We start from the raw sequence: 18,397 nt of genomic DNA, 5'->3' as shown, positions 1-18,397 counted from the left end.
CGCAACTCGCATCAAGCTTCGCCTCCGCCGCCGCTGGCCAGAACCTGAGGGTCGCTGGACGGAGTGATTCTGCGCGTGGCTCTGGGAGTGGTGAATGGTAAGTCGCCGTCCAAACCGATCCCTTTGGCGTTGCGTCCTTCTTTGGTCCCTTGATATGGGGTGCATGGGCTGCACCTCTCCACACTGCTCCCCGCCACCTCTACTGTGTTTCATTCAGCAGATACGAGTTTTCTTCCCAGTCGCGACGTGACCTCACCGGGTGCATATGGAAAAGCATCCTCCAGTTCCTGCAATAGCCGACTATCGCGTTCGATCAGTGCTGAAACCCTGTGATAGGCCACGCTCAAACGGCACCAGAACCTTCCGCCGCGCCTCGACCACCCCGTTCAACCAGTCCGCCACGGCGAGTCCGGCCGACGCGTCGCAACCCGCCGCTACCGAATATCCTTCCATGTCCTCGCAGAGTTTGTCCTCGGCGTATGACTCGCCCAGTGGATTACGCTACACCAAGGAAGAGCTGTTGAACATTTACAAGAACGATTTCGAGCCTTCGCAGATCAACCCATCCGACCTCCTGGAGCCGACCTGGAACCCTGCGCAGATGAATGGGAGCCACGCTCGCCCTTGGGGCAAGACGTCTGACTCGCCTCATGTCCCGCAGGACCCCAGCGTCTGTTGGGACTCGCATGGCACGGTGAAACCCATCAGTTTCGAGGAGATGTCGGCGGAGGAGCGCGAGATGTTTGCTACTGATGTGAACTCCACTATGAAGCCGCCCCTGCAGAACAAGGACGGGAACCACGCAGGGGCTGGGGGAATCAATGGGCGGAAGACTTCGGTTAGTATCGGAAATGCCGCCAGCTACCAGACCTCGTCCCCGTCCGCCACCTCTCGCCCGGGCACCCGCCGGCGGGAGACGACGGATACCAACCCTTTTCCTACGGCGTCTCCCACAGCGAATAGGTCGTCCCGGGAGGAACCCTGGCTGTCCCGCCGCAACACCGATCTGAAGGGGCCCATATCGGACGAACCCGAGGAGGATCCGAATGCCCGTGATGCAACAACCACCCCCGCTAGGAATACTCCGTTTGCCTTGCCTCGCAGCAACACGACCGGTGCGTCGGCATTCAGTGGTCAATCGCTTTGGGGACCGACGTCCGGAGCCGTGACCACAAGCAGCATCGGTGGTGCCTTTGGCAATTTCGCGCTGCCGACCCCGAGCATCGGAGACAAGCGATTCGGCACTGGAGGCAGCCGTCTTGCCCACCTCATTCCGAAGGACCCGTTGGACAGTGCGGGTCCGAAGCCCAGCGATGCCTCCAGCTGGCGGCCCCGTCAGCGGACGGACACCGACCCTTTCGCGAGCGACAGTGGCCCGTCTGGCAACTCCCTGTTGATCGGGACCCGTGACAATAACAGCCCGCCAACCACAGCTGCTCAGACCCAACGCGGCGGGGTCTTCGACACGCCTGTCAAGGGAAATGCCGGCGACTTCGGCATGGCTGGGCTCAGTCTTCATACTCAGGGGGTTGGAAACGGCCCGGCTAGCCCGTCCGAGACGAACCCCTTTCGCAGTCCTCCGGCCGAGCGCAGCGAGGAAGGCCATGGCGCTCAGACTGGGGCCGGTCCCGAGCAGCAGTCAGGGTTCGGCACGTTTCCCCGCTCGTTTGGCGCCGCAGCGTTCGAGGGTAGTGACCGGAGCCAGACGTCCAGCGTTGGTGCCAAGGGCTTCGGGCTTCCTCTCTCGGGATGGCCCGCTGGACCTTCGCTCGGCACGCCGGACCGCGAGCGCGGCCCGTTCCAGAATGGCTTCGGGGCTAGTTTCTACAGCCCCTTGACCGATCTTCCGTCGCCCGGCTTTCCCGGCCTGGGCGGTGTGTTTGCACCTCCGAGTGCCTCGAGACAGGGCCGTGGCAAGCTCGAGTCCCTCTTTCCACCGGCCATGCAGGCGCAGATGCACGGTCACGATCAAGAGAATCTGAGCGACTCGATTCCTGACCTCTCGCAGACCAACCCTCTAGGTGCCATTGGCCGGAGCACAATCGGCCTGCCGCCTCGCGAGACCAATAGCCCGCAACGGCCTCCGAGAGGCGGCTTTCAGGATCTCTTCGCGCCCGCGGATCCCGGTTCCAGCCGAACAGTCACGGCCTTTTCTACTGCCGAGCAAGCCCAGGCCGGCCTTACTTCCACTACCCAAGCCCAGTCCTTCCCGATTACCACAGGCGGTCCGTCGTTCCCGTCTACCTTGTCAGCCGCCCACCCAGGGCTGGCGCTAACGATGGTGTATCCGGACCGGATGCGCTGGGTCTACCTGGATCCGCAGGGAAACACGCAGGGCCCGTTTACGGGCCTGGAAATGAACGATTGGTACAAGGGCAACTTCTTCAGTCCCGACCTCCGTGTCAAACGGGTCGAGGATCCCGACTTCGAACCTCTTGGACAACTCATCCGGCGCATAGGAAACTCCCGGGAGCCGTTCCTTGTTCCGCAGATGGGAATCCCGCATGGAGAGGACCCCTCGCCAGGACCCTTCGCCTCGGGCTCGGAGGCGATCCCCCCCCTCCCGTCGGCGTTCCCGTCCTTCGGGCGCACACTGACCGCGCAGCAGCAGAACGAGCTCGAGCGCCGGAAGCAAGAGGAGCAGATGTTCCAGGCTCGGCAACGGGAGCTTGCTCAGCAGCATCACCACCCGTTTGGCGCGGGGCCGGCTCAGATCCGCCCCGGTCTGCCTAGCGGACTCCATCACCATTCTAGCGCCCACAGCCTGCAGAGCCAACCGAGCTTTGGGAGCGTGGCTTCACCGATTCGAATGACGCCTCAGCACCCCCTGGGCCCCATTGCCCCGGGCGGCGGTTTTTTCGACACGACCACAGCCATGGCGCCTGGCCCCATTCAGGCACCTATCGGAGGTGGCACGGATCTCTTCGCCCCTGACCTGAATTTCAGCGAGCGACAGATGCTAGCAAGTCTGCAGGCAACCGGCGGCCTGCCGGGTGTCTTTCCCGCTTCACGCGCCGTTGGGGCTCCGGTGGGCGAGAACAACGGGCTGCGCAGCCAGCTTCCGACTTCGGATCAGCTCCAAAAGGACGCGGAGGGCTTCAGGGACAGGATGCAGGAGTTTGAAAGGCTGCGGGCACAGCATGATGCCGAGGAAGCAGCTGTAGCCGGCGGAACCCACGCGCCCGGCGCTTCCGACACGAAGGAAGACGTTACGAAGCAGGTCGAGCAGGCAGCTGCAGTAGCCATGTCTGCTACGCAGGCCGCAAGCAGCACCAATGAAACTGGCGAGGGGAAGAAGGCAAGCGCGCAGGCCGAGATGACGCTTACCGAAAAGGTCCGTAAGACGCAGGCCGACAACGCAAAGCCGTCGCAGCCGCCGCAGCCGTCTGGTCTTCCGATGCCTTTCCCTCCCCCGGTGCAGGGTATGCCTCTCGCCGCGCCGACGGCCCAGCGTCCCGCCTCGAACCTGCCGGCCAGATATGGTGAGCGGTCGGCAACCGGCACTCCGGATACGACGTCTGACGGGGCCGCCCTCGCGCCCCCCCCCACTGCGCCGTGGGCGAGTGCCGAGATACAGAAGGGCCCGAGCCTCAAGGAGATCCAGGAAGCCGAGGCCAAGAAGGCGGCCAAGAAGGAGGAGGCTGCTGCTGCGGCGAAAAAGGCCGCTCTGGAGCAGGAGGCTATAGCGCTGCGTGAGCGCGAGAAGGCCGCGGCCGCCGCTCTCAACTCGGGCCTGCCAGCCCACAGCACCTGGGGCACTGGATCACCTGTGGGGGCTCCCGCCGGTAGCCCGTGGAAGCAACCTGGCGCGCTCAAGGCGGCCGGTGCGGGTCCCGCAAACAGCGGCTCCAAGAAGACGCTGGCCGAGATCCAGCGCGAGGAAGAGCTCCGCAAGCAGAAGGCCAAGGAGGCCGCGTCGCAGGCCAGCACACCGGCGCCGTCCACGATGGGCAAGCGCTATGCGGACCTCGCTGGCAAGGTGTCAACGCCCGCCTCGCTCGTGTCTCCCACGGCAGCCCAGGCCAGCCAAGGCGGCGGATGGGCGACTGTCGGGGCGGGCGGCAAGGTCAAGGTTCCGACGGGCCCGGCAGTGCAGAGCCGCTCTTCTAGCATGAGCAACGTCAAGGCGTCGCCGGTCCCTACCGTCGCCAAGCCGGCACCGAAGCCGGTGCAGACGTCGCTCAAGGACGCCAAGGACGCGGCCATGGAGGAGTTCAAGAAGTGGCTGCACCGCGAGCTGGAGCGTGGCCTTAACGGGGTCCCTGATAGTGAGTCTACGTTTTATTTTCATCGTGTGGCATGCACTAGCTAACCAATTTGTCTTTTTTCCAGTCGAGCAATTCGCTGCTGGCCTGCTGGAGATGCCGCTCGAGCCGTCGATCCTGGCCGAGGCCGTGTACGCGTATAGCACGACCATGGACGGCCGCCACTTTGGCGAGGAGTTTGTGCGCCGCAAGAAGCTCGCCGACAAGGGCATCCTGGAGAAGGTGGAGCTGCCCGCGGGCTCGTCGGCGGCCGGCGACGGCCGCAGCGGCAACAACGGCGGCTGGAGCGAGGTTGCCAAGAAGGGCGGCAGTGCCGCTGCAGCACAAGCACCTAAGGAGTCCGAGATTGCTGGCTTCCGTGTTGTCCCGAGCAAGAAGAACAAGGGTAAGAAATAGGATGTTCTTGCTCATGATACGGAGTGTGACTGAGTACCCTGGGATCGGCTATGGTTTGCTGCTCTTTGCGTGTGCGCGGGAGGAGGGATGAAGATTGTCTAGGTGGATGGATATGAGGATCCCAGGAGTACTACTACCTGTGTTAGGCATGTATGGTACCGAGCGTGTAGCGTAGTAGGCATATATTGTATGGAACTAAACATGTCTGTGTTTATGCTTTTCGGTGAGTGATTGTGGATGGATGTGATGGCCCAGGGGTCAGGGGCTTATCTTATCGGTGAGCAACCCCTCCATCGAGAGCCCCGCCATGATTTCCAATTGCCCACCCGAAGAAATTTGGATTGCCCCTCCATCCGTCAGTGACTGGCCGAACTGTGTGTAGTCCAGCTTTGCATCTTGAGCCATGGGATGAGATTTTTTCTCTGTTTCCCGAAACCAGTGCATACAATCCTTCGTTTTTTTTATTACACTCTATCTCTGGTCCTAACCGAGCCTCACCCATGGATCCCTCCTCCGCCCAACTGACCGACTGGCTTCAGTCCGGCCGCTACCTCGACGTCCTCCTGAGTGAGCAGGGGGGCTCTCTCATCGACGAGTTTGTTTCGTCACTGCCGCCGGTATCTCTGACCACCACCACCACATCTGCACCATCTGCAGCTAGCAATGGTACAAGTACAAGTACCACTGGCGGAGGGGTTGGCGATGACCACGGCGCCACGAACGGTAGCACCAGCAGAAGAAGAAGAGAAGAAGTAGTCTCCCCTAGGGACCGCACGGCTGTCGGCCTCGCGGCGCTGCACGCCTTCCTCCAGGCGAATGTCACGGGTCCTGTGCTGGACGAGCAGCGGGCGGCGAAGGTGCGGGACCGGTTCCTCCTGCACTTGTCTTCTTCTTCTACTATCAGTACTACTACTAGTACTAGTAATAGTCTCCGACAGCTGAAGCGAGCGTGTCTCGCCACGCTCGAGGTGGATGGTGTCGAGGTGTATGAGCACGTGCCGCACGTGGAGCTGTTTGGGCTGGCCAGGTTTATTTTTGTTACTGCTAGTAAGGAGGATGAAGAGGAGGAGGGGGAGGGGGACGGGAGGTCGCAGAAAAATTGGCGCGCCCTAAGGGTGCATGTCTGGCATTACAAGCTGCTGACGCAGCCCAGTCTCGGGCCCGGGTCGGTGTTCAACAAGAGCGCGGCGTGGTGCGATGTGCCGAGCCTGCAGGATCGGATTGAGAAGGGGTTGAGCGAGGTGGAGAGGGAGGTGGAAGGGAAAGGAGAAGTGGGGGAGAAGGTGCGGTTTCTGGTTGAGAAGGCTAATGTGCACATCATGCTGGGCCAGGATGGGAAGGCGAAGGAGGCGCTGCGCAGGGCGGCCGAGTTGAGTGGGTTCGTGTATGCGCTGTCTGGCGCGATGGGCAAGCGGACGCGGTTCCAGGAGAAGAGTATCAGCCAGCTGGTGGTGTTGGCGAAGAGCGGGGAGGGGTTGCAGATGCGGAACAACGGGGAGGAGGGGGCCGGGCAGGCGAAACCGCTGGCGCTGGCGCTCAACGACGACACGCTGCTTGAGAATCTCGAGTTTACGAAGGAGGAGCGCGGAAAGGAGGATGAGGGGAAGTCCGAGCTGCCCGCGCCGCTGAAGGACCTCCCGCCGGATGAGCAGCCGCAGCTGTCGCCGCTCGACCAGATCATCCTGCTCGCCGAGGCTACGCTGAAGGATGCCTTCTCGCCGGCTGACTCGCTGACGGCGGAGGAGGTGCTGCCCTTTGCCGTCCGTGTCATCGCGGACAAGTCGACCAACTGGCAGATTTACACGCATGCGTTGCTAGTGCGGTCGAGAATCGAGGTGCACCGGAGCAGGACCGTCGAGCGGGGCGTGCTGCAGATGCAGGCCGTGGTGGACCAGGTAGTCGTCGACACGACACAGCCGGCCGCGGAGACCAGCACAGAGTCTAGCGAGGATGGGAGTTCGTCACAGCCTCCTGTTCCGGACATCCAGATCAGCCCCGCAGACAGAGACGAAGCGAAGAAGCCTGCCAACAAGCCGACATCCTTCCTCCCCGCCCCGAAACCGACCGAGACAGCCCCAGCACAGGTGCGTCTCGAGTACATCCACGCACTGAGCTCGCCGCCGAGGTGGCACCTCGAGTCGGAGCTCGCGCACTCGTGGGCCAGCGTCGGGTCGCTCGTCTCGGCACTGGAGATCTTCAAGCGGCTCCGGCTGTGGGCCGAGGTCGCTGTCTGCTATGCCAGCACCGCGGCCGCCGGCGACGAGGACGGGCGCGGCAGCGGCGGCGAGGCCAAGGCCAAGGCCGTGCTGCGCTGGCGGTTGTTCCACAGGACAGGCACGTCGGCGGGGCAACAGCCTGGCTCTGACGAGGTAGATGAGGACGAAGAGGTCGATCTCGACGAACTCAAGGAGGCGGATTACCACGGTCCCGAACGCCAGCCGTCGCCGCCCAATGCGCCGCGCCTGTGGTGCATTCTCGGAGACATCGAGAACGAGCCGGCGCACTACGAGCGGGCGTGGGAGATCTCCAAGCATCGATTTGCGCGGGCGCAGCGGTCGCTGGGCGAGTACTACCTGGCACAAAAGAACCTGCAACGCGCAAGGGAGGCTTACAGCAAGGCCGTCGCCGTCAACCGCCTGAGCTCGGAGCTGTGGAATCGGCTAGGAGACATCAACCTGCGTCTGGGCGATGTCGCCGCCGCCGCAGAGGCGTATCAGCGCGCCATTGCCGCGGCCAACGACGTCGTCGGTGGCGAGGACGCCCGCACGTGGAGCAACCTCGGCAGCGCCCTCTTCAGTCTCTACTTGGAGCGCGCTGAGGAAGTCAAGCGGCAGAAGGAGAAAGGCACTTCACAACCACAACAACAACAGCAGCAATCAAACGATGACAACCAGGAGGAGGAGGTCTACGAGTCCGCTACACCCCAACAACCCTCGCCCTCCCAACGCGACCCCTCCACGTTACTCTCGCAAGCGCTAGCCGCGTACAAGCGCGGCGCCAACATCGCCCGCGACAACTGGCGCATCTGGGACAACGTCATCACCCTCGCCTCGCGCCTGCGCCCGCCGCCCGTGACAGACCTGCTTCTGGGGCTGCGCAACGTCCTGCGCATCCGCGCCACCGAAGACGCGCTGGATGTGGACGTGCTCCGGTTGCTTGTCAACGAGGCTCTGCTTTCCCGCGAAGACAGCAAGCCATCCTCGTCTTGTACGTCGCTGGACGAGCTGCCGCGGGGTACCGAGCAGCGGGCCGTGTGCGAGTTTCTGGAGAGGAGCGTCGTCCCCGTCATCACGGCGCGCTCCGACCTCTGGGAGCTGGTCACCCGCGAGCGGGTGTGGCGCGGAGATTACGCCGGTGCCGTGGATGCCGCCGAGCGAGCGTGGCGCGCTGCCTTGGGGGGATCGCTTGGTGGCGGTGGGTCGCTGCTGCCCTCGAGTAGTAGTAGTGGGAACGCGGACAAGAAGGACGGTACGACGAACTGGCTGGAGGATAGGGAGGGCTGGAAGACGGTCGTGGACCGCACGGACGAGCTCGTGTCGATGCTGGAAAACTATGGCGAGCTGGTGGCCGAGATCGGGCCCAAGTGGAAGGGGAAGGCGCGGAGTGCGGTGCGGAGTGTCATGGGCAAGGCCAAGGAGAGCTGGGAGGGGAGTGAGGAGTGGGAGAGGCTTGTTGGGTTATTGGAGGGGCTGCGGTGATGTTTTAGTTTTACTACGAGCACCTTGAATGTTTGTCGGGAGAGAAAATGAATTTTGTTGTAATAGTAGCAGGGTACTTGGCGACTCTAGATACAAGCTTCTTTGGGACATCCATTGCTTTTCTTTTGCTGGTTTCACTTGACGTCGAAGTCAGCAATGCAGAAGGATTGTCTCGATAAAAGACTTGCGTCCTAGCTAGGTATCTATCTGAGTGCTTCAAAGTGTCAGATCACGAATGTGCGGCGGTTGGAAGTTTCGAGACAGAGACACGCAGCGCTTATCCAACCCCTCGACAGTCAACGCTTTCAAACCCCTCGCGAGTCAATGAATGAGAGAGTAAGTGAGTCAGGCAGTTGTGTCGTATTCAACGTCTCCGACTCCTCACGCCTACAGACCGGAAAGAAAAAGTCTTAGGTAGAGAAGGAAAAAAAGCAAAGACAAGGAACCCTAGCCTAAATCTAACACCAGCCAGCAGCCCCCAACCGTCGTCACCACCGACCGGCCTATCCGGAGATCAAGTTCCCCGGCAGCCCGAGACCGACCGACCGACCGAAGGACAGCAGAGAAGTAGAAGGAACCCCGAGTCCCGAATCCGACTCTACCTTACCTACCTTCCCGATTCGATTCATTCCCCCGTATGATGTATCGAACACGAGTCATGCACGCTCACGCGTTGTGGTTGTGAACTTGTGGTTGGTTGGTTGGACATCTCGGGCAATGCTTCCCAAAGAGGTTGTATAGGTATGCATACCCGTGCCGGGTTTATGTCATATAGGGTCTATCGACTCTCGGGTCCGGACTCCGGAGGCTTTGCCGCGTTTGCTCACTGTTCAGGCTGTCTTTTGTTACTCTCTGGGCTTTCCGATGATTAGGACCCTAGGTATCCCTTTCAAATCCGATGTTCGTTTTTTGTTGACGGGCGTACCGGGTCCGTGATCGGGGATCGGATCACGGCCCGATGGTGGAATGGGGCCTGGCTGGGGAACAGCTTCCGATCTTTTCTTGAAGTGCATATACATACATGGGATGCAAATGACTCGGAGAGCGGTTTGTGTGTTAGGCGACCATCAAGAACCGTTGGCTCCGGCTTGGGCCTAGAACCAGAGGTAAACTTGTTCGAACATCTCATAGCTGGTAGCCAGGGAGCGTTTCTAGTTGGCTTTTCAATACAAGAAGGGGCAAATGGGAAACATGTCGACTGTCCTTTTCTCTCTGATCCGAACATGACTACTTAGTACTAGTAAGTAGTAGTAGTACTTATGGGAGAGAGGTTGAGAGTTAGGTACTGCTAGCAGTCTACATATTCTAGCATTACTAATGCGTCCCATACCCGCTCCCCCGCAAGGCAGCTTCTCCCGCGGTCCCATTCTCATTAGTACTTACGTAGTCCTGTACTACAACTGCTCACCGCCCACACCATGGTTGACCCATGCATGCCTACTCCAGCATACGACATGAGCGCCATCATACGATGTTTGATCCTTCTTTTAGGGCAAAATGTCCGACTATGGTGGCTACAGATACAGGGGAAGTGCTGTATCCGAAGGGCAACCCCCCCTTTTTTGCAGGCCAACGTCCGGCCCGAAGGGGTCTTCGAGCTGGAGGTTGTTGAGAACCGGCAAATTCCATCATTTCCTGCCTGCCTGCGGCGGGATGGGAGCTGCCCTAGGTAGTCTGTATCTGGCTGGGGTAACTCCCGTAAGAAACAAACTCCTCCTGTTCCATCGTGCTGTGTCTCGGCATGTATTGTATAGTCAGCTGAGAGGGGGCATGGATGAAAGAAAGAAATACCGCGCCACTGGATGGGTTGCCTTCATCCCTGGGCAGTGACATTTCGTAAAGGTGTGTCTGGCCTCCGGTATTCTTAAACGGACACCGGCAGCACCTGTAAGTCCCTCTCTTGTTCTAAAGTCAAAGGAGAAACTGCTTGGTCACGGCAGCGATGGCTTGACCAGATGTCGGAGAGGATTGCTGGCATTATGTCTACCCATTAACCGGGCGTTTATTCAGGGGTGGATTCGGTGTTGGAGCACGGGAAGCCAATTGAGCACGTCCTGCTCTGACAGTGTGCACCAGGCACTGTGTTTATTACTGTCTGTACAGTACTGTATGTACAGAACCCCCCCCCCCCCCCGGGGGGCCGCAACCCAAGACTAAGAGACGCTGAGACAGTGGGTTGGGGTCTGCGATGGGGCCCGGTGCCTCCCAACGCCTGCCGCTCTGGCTTGCCCGGGGCGGCTAATGCCAACCCCGAGAGAAGACTGACCATGGATCTGTCTAGCATTGTGTGCAGCAGAGATAACACCGGGCACGATAGCACGGTCTTACTTAGCTGGGGAACAGAAATCCTCCGATGACAGGACACGCTAGGGGCGTTGAGAGGCCACAGTATTAGCAGTCTGGGAGGATCCCGTTATGTGTTGGGGCGCTCTCGTCGCCGTGAAGCTTTCCCGGATCGGACACCGCCTTCTTTCTTTTGCCGTCCGTTGGTGCGAGCCTACTTCTTGCGAACACGAAATGGGCTAGCTTGCCGTGAGCCCGGCGCCAGGTTGGCCCGATCGGGATCCAGGCCGGCCTGTTTCACGGCACGGAAAGTGCTTGGGTGGTTCTCCCATTCCTGCGCCGTATGTACATAGTGTACACTACCTACCAAGGGAACCTCTCAGCGGGTTGCGATGTTGGCGTCTCGTTTTTCCTCTGAGGATCAACAACCTCCACCCTTCCTCTTCACGTCACGACGTGTCTATGCAGCCTAGTGCCCAGTACATAAGTACAAGGCACGCGGTAAGTTCCATCCAGGACATCACATTGAGAAAGTCAGTTCCTACTTATTACTCAGCTTCACAGATGCAGGATGCATGGGATGGTGGGAATTTGGGGCCGACACCAATAGGAGTAAGAGGCATCTGTGATGAGTTCACAAAGATGCCTCGCCGAACCCTTGAAATGCACCGCACCGTCCGTATCGAAGCCAGTCATGTTGAAGCGGGAAGATTATACTGAAGCCATGGCAGGGAGGTCAATTGTAAACTCCCTCAACGTCAACGTGCCCAAACGACAAGCGCCTCTCAGTCTGTTGCGTAGCAGGCCCAACGACCAACAGTGATGAGTGACAGTCCCGGCAGGTTGCTGCTCAACAAGCCGGCTGCATGACAGCAAGGGCCATTCCCCAACAGGGACAGCAAAGAAAAAATGCGAGCCCCAGAGGAGAAGGAACGCAAATCGCTCGGCAGATCACTGACAAGGGGCCCAAATTGGGATTCTACGCCAAGCAGGATCGGCAGCCCGACCTGCCCGATGTTTTCGTTGTCCGGCCCTTCTCCTCCTCCGCGCGCATGAAAACGAGATTCGCCGGTGCTAGTGTGCCTAGGTAAGGTAGGTAGGCATTATCACATTGTTCTGTTCTTCCCTCCTCCTTCCCCCCGCTGCGGACAACGCACGTGAGTGGACCGGTGAGCTGGGCCAAGCTGAAGACTGATGATGAGTGGTGACGAAACGCTGCATGCATGTAAAAAAAAATGTATTGTTACATCTGCCCACAGATGTAATCCGTCCGAGAAACGACAGCTGACAACGGGGGGGACAGTTCGGGAAGAGAAGAGCCACAACAGGAAAGACTATCAAAATCGGGCAGCCCCCTCCGCGGCAGAGGGGAGTCGCTGCTTCTGGCTCCCTGTACGAGCACCAGTACTAATAAATAAAATGCAAACGCCTCGCAAGCCACAGGCCCGGACGGAGGGCGCCTCGAAAACTCTTGAGGTTCGCTGGGGCGTTGGGGCGTTGAGGTGGATGTGCTCGTTGGTTCGCGAGTTAGACAGCCCCAGTGCCGTCAACGGGTGGACCGCCCAGATTGTCTGACTGCGGGCCGTTGAGATCGTCTCAGGCGGTCTGACCGCCTCACACACGCACACGCACACACGGGAGGAGAGGAGAGGGACCAAGCGGCGGCCGAGATGCCCTATCAGCCAATCCGCCAGTTTCCCGGGCTCATATTGGATCTTCGCCCGCGATTCTCCCTACACTAGTAGAGGCTGGAACTGGTGTATTGTACACGTGTACGGTTCGCGATGGAGAGAGTCTTTTTCTTGCGCGAGGGCGATCATTTTTGCTTTCCCAGGACACCGGGAACCAGGGAAAACTTTGATGGCGCGGACCCGCTAAGATCGGAACAGCTAGGCCCCAGCCTCAAAGGGCAAGGTTGGCCTATCCTGGTCGGCGATCACTGCAGCGCCCCTGGCAGCGGTGCATCTAAGGACACGCCCCGGGAGCGGGTGCAAAATTCTCTAGGGGGTAAACAAGGTGCCCCAGAGACCCAAAAATCAACAGAACGATCCCTTGGGCAGATCGTGATCGCATCGCATGGTAATGGTGCAGGAACACTGTACTATATTCAATGTGATATCTGCTAGCAGACAGAGGATTCCTGGTGGTCGAATGCAGAACAGACCGAGGCTGCGTGGAAATCGGGATCGTGGTGGGCGCTGCGCCGAATGAGTGAGCTTCTGATGGCGTTTTCCGTATTCATGGAACGCCCTTTTGTAGATCGAGATGATGGGAATGGTGTCAGGCTCATCCCGCTTCGCAGCTCTGAGCCGCTCATTGTCGACGGATCTTGGCAACGCCACATAGGAACCCGACGTTGTTTCCTCTGTTGACGCGTGGCCCCTTACTTCCTGGGTAGACCAGCGAGCGCGAGATTCCAGGAAAATGCTGCCCGAGAACGCACGGTGCGGTCGTGGGTGAATAACCCAAGCGTCACCGCTCTTGTTCGAAACCACCCCATAAGGCTCGCAGCATTTCTTAAACTTGTATCAACGAATCGTGAGGTAGAACGTATGGCGGCTCGGAACCGTCATCTCGAGACAGCGGGGTGGGGGTCAAAGCCTCAAAGGTTACCGCTCTGCGATCCATCAGCGGTGTGGGTGTTTGCATCAGTCACCCTGTCCTTCGCCGGAGTTCCAGACTTCCTGTTGGCTGCAACCTTTCTCAACAACGGCTATCGGCGTTCGGCTTCGGGCACCGGCATCATCACGATCCAGCTCTGGTGGGCTGCCCATGTTTTTGGCCTGGTTAACTGCTTAATCTACCGTGGCCAATGATGTTAGTAGCTGGTTCGTACGGTACAGAGACAGTGCAAGCGACGGCCGGGCGGCTGAGCAGGAGTTCACAGAAACCTTACCGTTCCATCAAGACTCGGATACTAGGCCATCATCACTATGCCCATGGCGACGTCAGGCCCACTCTCCCGAGGCTTAAGATAGTTGTCTTAACTACCGCGAAACGCTGATGGTAGGAGTCCACACAGCTCTGACCCAGGTAAGACTTTGGCCGTGAAGCGAGGTTCATGCAGCCATTCGACAGCCTCCGACATCCCCGCGTCGTTTTGACCCACCCTGTTTGATGTCTGAGATCTGGCGGGCTGACAGTTCAGATTCAGAACCAGGTCTCAACCCCCTGTGGGAAGCCGCCGTCGTCCTAGGTTGGGCCTGATGGGCGGCTGCGCTAGATATTTAGCGGCAGAACGAGCGGCAGCCGGTTGGTACCGGGAGAGCAAAATGATTCCGCTTCACCCCGGGGATTGGGTGTTGATTTCTGCTGCTGCTGCGGTCCTGCATCGTCCAGTGGCGACGTACCGGACCACCGCTCGGATGTCCCAGGTCAGCTCCAGCTTACAGACTTCTCTCCTACTCAGGCCCGTGGCATACGGCGGGTGGCTGTGCGAAATCTTCCGATCATGAATGCTTGCTCAGCTGGTGAAAATGGCTACGGGCGTAACGCTACACATTGTGCAGCCCATGACCGGGTAACGTAACGTCGATTGAGTCTGTTCGCGCTGCAACAGGGCTCAGAGATGTTGAAAATGGAGATGCTATCAACCAGGGCGATCTGCGGACGAGTACTGTAGAAGTTACAATCTCGACTCGCAGATCGGTGCAGAAAAGGCTACCGTATCTTGGAACCGGGGAGACTGGCCGAAAATATCTTGACCTTGATTGCGTGTGACCACAGCTGGCTACCGGCATCCGTTCCTGAATCCCCATATTGCAGCACCGATCGCTGCTCCCGGTCGCGCGCGTGGGGGAGAGGAAGTAATGAACATTGGGTCCCTCTCAGTCCTTACATGCTCATGGCGTCAGACAGCACAGAGCATGATTTGTCTGAACTGTGGAGGTGTGCTTGCCACCGTCGTGATGCCGCTGTACATTTGCATACGCAGATATCATCCTACTAATAGGCTTGGATCTTTCCCAGTGAGTCTCCCGCGGCGAGGTTGACAGCTGTCCGCGGGTGAGTCAAAAAGGGGTGTAGTTGGCCAGACCGCATCGAGATGGTGGACGACGTGCAAGCTATGGTTTATCCCCAGTGAATCGGTGTCACACCGCAGGGCATCCGCATATCGAGAGACATCAAGCTATGCGATGACGCGCCTGGTAGATGCAAGATTGTTGAGGCGATAGATTCGCTGCTCATCGGCCGTCACTTTCCCGGTCCAAGACGCAGGGAGTCTCAGGCTGTTATGGGAGCGTTGCTGGGTTGAGAGACGCTTGGTCTTACCGGAAAGGCTGAATGTCAGCTCTGCGAACCGGTACGGCACCCAATGCCGTTGGTGCCCGCTGCCGTCGTTACTCACTGCCATTGGTGAGTGGTGATGTGTGGTGATGAGTGAGCTTCCCGGTAACTGCGAAGGTCCCGTGCCTGAATCTGCGAAATACATACTAGCCAAGCTGAATCTTCTGAACATGGCGCTAGGGTAGCCTTGCCCTGGGCTCGATGTGGCACATGGGGATTCGAGATCTGCGACACGGCGGTGGTGGCGCGGGCGAACTGCCGAGATCCCGGCAACGGTAGCCCAGATTCAGCACCAGGCTTGTGCGAGGTTGGAGACTCGGGATCCATGATCGATGGCGCACATTGTGCTGCTCAGAAACTGGGATCCAATGTAACTGCGGGTACCCGCGGGTGCCCGACCATATCGATGGATTTGCCGTCGCAGAAAGGGAAAAGCAGTTCGCGGGAAGCCGTCGAATCTGAATGCGTTTGTACGGCCGTAGATCGTGTGCTTGCGTGGATAGGATTATGCAAGCTATCCTAACCGGGAATGTGACCGGCTCTCCGCATATTAATCTGCAAGGGCTGGTGCGCGTTCTGCTGTGGGTTGTGCGACAATGGGACCTATTATCGAAGCACCAGAATGAATTGTGCGCCCCAAAGGCATCGGTTCCCGCATGATCTTGATTGAGCCTGCTACGGGATGAAGATCAGGTACAGATTCAGATCCGGCGCTGTGGAAGCATTCAGAACGCATGCATACCAGGTACGCTAGGAGAGCACCAAAGGTAGGTATCAAGAGGATTTGGGGGGCTTTCATGGAAGAAAACGGAGCCAGGCGCGTCCTCGGGCTTCGCATACCTCTGACAGTTTGGCGCGACAGGAAGAGAAAGAGATGGTCAGCTTCAATGATGGGGATCTTTGAACGTGGTGGCGTGCGTGGTGTCGTGGGGGCTGATTTGGGAGAGTCCAGGGGAATTGAGGTGTTAAGGAAGGAGCCACGGCGCTCCCACAAGTCAGGCCGACTCATGGCAAGAACCACCCACCTCAATTTTGAACTACCTTCAGAAGCAGACACCATCCACGATGAACTGCAATCATGTGGTGCACATTGTACGCTGCAGACAGTGCAGTGCCCGAAAGATCTTGCGGCAAGATTCGTCCCTTAACCTTTGCCAACGACGGATCGGATGACCGCTGCTGCTATCTTTACTAGTCTTGCACTTGAGATACCATGGACGCTGAGAAACCTTCAACCCAAGCACTGTATGTATATCCCCGCGCTGGGACAGGGCTCGGGACGTCCCGACGACTGACATTACAGCATCAGCCGCAGCACAAGCACGGTTCGAGGATCTGCAAGACTAGACGTCCAAAAGCCGAGAACAAAGAACTCCTGACGACGAGAGGAATGGCGAACCCAGCACCGTTATCATTTGGAATCGTGGCACGCCGCAAATGTATCTGCCACGTCGACTGCCCCCAGGCTGTAAGAAGAGCGGTGCACGCCATCGGAGAAGTTGCCATGTTCAGAGATCGACCCTCGGAACCAGTGCCCTCTTTTTCGACCACCCACGTTCCACGACGCACAGCCACTGGCCCTCGTCCTCCCGGAGCCACGGCCCAGGACACGCCGACCTGGCGGGTTCCGTCGACGATGGCAATGCGATCCCGGCACGCCGAGGGCGATCTCCACTTCGGCGCAGAGTCGCAGACACCTGTGCATCATCGCCAGCTTGACAGGTGTGCGTGCACTACGTCCGTAGTTACCACAAAGCAATAATTCTGTTCAACCTCACGGCGCAGGTGCGCAGCGACGTGCGGAGGTCTCTCGGCGCTCTCCCACCTCGATCATGCCTGATCCCTGAAGACGCTCACGCACTCGCCCATCGTGGGCTTCACAGGCCGGCGCCGGGCCACACGACAGCTGTTTCCTCGTCTGCCTCCAACAGTAGACGCATCCTTCCGGGATCTTCGCTGTTTCCGCAGTTTATCTGCGGCTTGAATGCTGCCGTGGTCAAGTACGGCAGGGCAGCGAATTGGGCGACATTGGGGTCAGGTGAAGCCGCAGGAACGACGATGGTGCCGCTATCAAGTTACCCGACAACCATCGTTGACCGTGGATATATATTCGACACTACGTCGGCATGCGGATACATCCCATCACTCGTTAGGTCCGAGCTGATTATCTCGCTCCGGCTCGACGCTCGTTTCCCTGACCGACCAGCGTGGCGGACCGTCCAGTTCCCGCGCCAGCGCCGTTCGTTGTTATCCCACGTCGACGGGCATCGCGTTCGCTTGTCGCCGCCTGGGCCTCCCCCCGGAGCCGGATCGATCGAGCAGCTGAAAAGCCTGTCGTGGACCATCACGATTTAAGGCACTGGACTTCTTGGAGTTAGGGCCGACACAGAACATCGTTGTGACGAAGTCGAAAGGAGAAGGAAGGAAGAAGGGCATCCGATATTACAAAACGACGCCATATCAGTTGCGGGAGGAGCTGCATTCGGAGAGGAAAACCAGCTGTAAGTCTTGCCAAGCGATACAATGCAACCCTATTTGAATTTCACCATCCTCTCTTTGCATGGTTCATGCAGCCAGCTGGCCCAAGCTCGGATGCTACTCTTTCGCTCTGCGGGCTACTGGGCGTGAAGGCGCCCGATTCGATCCGCTGGATTCCAGCTGGTGGCCTGGCACCACGGCTGTTGCCGTCTATCTTGGGCTTTTGACCCTTGGAAGGCCGAGCAGCACAGGATCCGCGGTCAGTGCCGCCACTGGAGTGGACATGAGTGGGAATCACAGATGCTATGTAACCTCACCACGGCACGCATTGGGGAGCGTGATGGTGAGGGTTCCCGGGAATTGATCCCCCCCAACCTCCCCCCAACGACGATCCAGTACCCACTGCATTCCCAAATGCGCTGAAAGCGGCAGCTGCCTAACCAACCCGCGTCGATAGAGGCTTCTTGCGCCATCCCTGCAAGTTTGTCCAACCCTTGCCTACCTGAGCTCCGTCCGGGCTGGCTGCCGATCTGCGACCTGGCCCCGTCCCGAACCTCTCCAGCTTCCTCACCCCGGTAGGGACAACTTTCGGCCCTTGAGAGGCCGGATCGCGCTCTGTCCTGTGAGGGCGAGGTGTATCTATTCATCCCGCACCTCTTTTGGGGCCTGATCGCCGCACGCGTCAACCGGCGGCCGAGCGTCGTATTTTCGATCACAGGGATCAGTGAATTGCCGCGCAGCTGATCTGGGGCTCCAAGATCCGCGAGAGGCGATCTCTCTCTCCCTGCTTGCAGGTTACCAGGTGCTGCTCCACTGCTCATCCAATAGTAGCCAATGCTAACCAGCCTTGCAGGTGGGCCTAACCCCCAATTCTCTCATATCCCCTGTCCCCATTCGGCCAACGACCCCCTGCCACTTCCCCGAGACGTTTCACAGCACACCCCATCGGGGTCGGGATATACGTATCCCCCGGCGCTCAGCAAAAGAGCG

General features: G+C 59.1%; 4 protein-coding genes across 4 annotated transcripts; 3 read left to right on the top strand and 1 right to left on the bottom strand.

The window, feature by feature from the left end:
* Positions 1–3,834: 3,834 nt before the first annotated feature.
* On the bottom strand, positions 3,835–4,618 carry B0T15DRAFT_136895 (uncharacterized protein). The gene has a single exon (XM_062861826.1). It carries the CDS (start codon positions 4,475–4,477, stop codon positions 3,983–3,985), a length of 495 nt encoding a protein of 164 aa, XP_062722080.1. The 5' UTR covers positions 4,478–4,618; the 3' UTR covers positions 3,835–3,982.
* Positions 4,619–5,022: 404 nt separating this feature from the next.
* B0T15DRAFT_526896 (uncharacterized protein) lies at positions 5,023–8,817 on the top strand. The gene has a single exon (XM_062868931.1). It carries the CDS (start codon positions 5,162–5,164, stop codon positions 8,357–8,359), a length of 3,198 nt encoding a protein of 1,065 aa, XP_062722079.1. The 5' UTR covers positions 5,023–5,161; the 3' UTR covers positions 8,360–8,817.
* Positions 8,818–13,090: 4,273 nt separating this feature from the next.
* On the top strand, positions 13,091–13,625 carry B0T15DRAFT_136860 (uncharacterized protein). The gene is made up of 2 exons (XM_062861825.1): positions 13,091–13,470; positions 13,530–13,625. The coding sequence occupies exon 1, from the start codon at positions 13,195–13,197 to the stop codon at positions 13,456–13,458; it is 264 nt and encodes an 87-aa protein (XP_062722078.1). The 5' UTR covers positions 13,091–13,194; the 3' UTR covers positions 13,459–13,470; positions 13,530–13,625.
* Positions 13,626–15,927: 2,302 nt separating this feature from the next.
* On the top strand, positions 15,928–17,370 carry B0T15DRAFT_501003 (uncharacterized protein). Its single transcript, XM_062867390.1, has 3 exons — positions 15,928–16,174; positions 16,239–16,628; positions 16,715–17,370. Exons 2-3 carry the CDS (start codon positions 16,320–16,322, stop codon positions 17,282–17,284), a joined length of 879 nt encoding a protein of 292 aa, XP_062722077.1. The 5' UTR covers positions 15,928–16,174; positions 16,239–16,319; the 3' UTR covers positions 17,285–17,370.
* Positions 17,371–18,397: the final 1,027 nt, after the last annotated feature.

The sequence above is a fragment of the Chaetomium strumarium genome (genome assembly GCF_033439665.1).
Source record: "Chaetomium strumarium strain CBS 333.67 chromosome Unknown B0T15scaffold_3, whole genome shotgun sequence".
Taxonomy (NCBI): domain Eukaryota; kingdom Fungi; phylum Ascomycota; class Sordariomycetes; order Sordariales; family Chaetomiaceae; genus Chaetomium; species Chaetomium strumarium.
The sequence above is the reverse complement of the archived record's forward strand: the minus strand, read 5'-3'. Positions and strand labels throughout refer to the sequence as shown.

Excerpts from the sequence above, each read along its gene's own strand:
- B0T15DRAFT_136895 (XM_062861826.1), bottom strand. The coding sequence starts at position 4,477 with ATGCCCTTGTCGGCGAGCTTCTTGCGGCGCACAAACTCCTCGCCAAAG.
- B0T15DRAFT_526896 (XM_062868931.1), top strand. The coding sequence starts at position 5,162 with ATGGATCCCTCCTCCGCCCAACTGACCGACTGGCTTCAGTCCGGCCGC.
- B0T15DRAFT_136860 (XM_062861825.1), top strand. The coding sequence starts at position 13,195 with ATGGCGGCTCGGAACCGTCATCTCGAGACAGCGGGGTGGGGGTCAAAG.
- B0T15DRAFT_501003 (XM_062867390.1), top strand. The coding sequence starts at position 16,320 with ATGGCGAACCCAGCACCGTTATCATTTGGAATCGTGGCACGCCGCAAA. Across the intron at positions 16,629-16,714 it reads GCGCAGAGTCGCAGACACCT|GTGCGCAGCGACGTGCGGAG; the intron begins GTGCATCATCGC and ends CTCACGGCGCAG.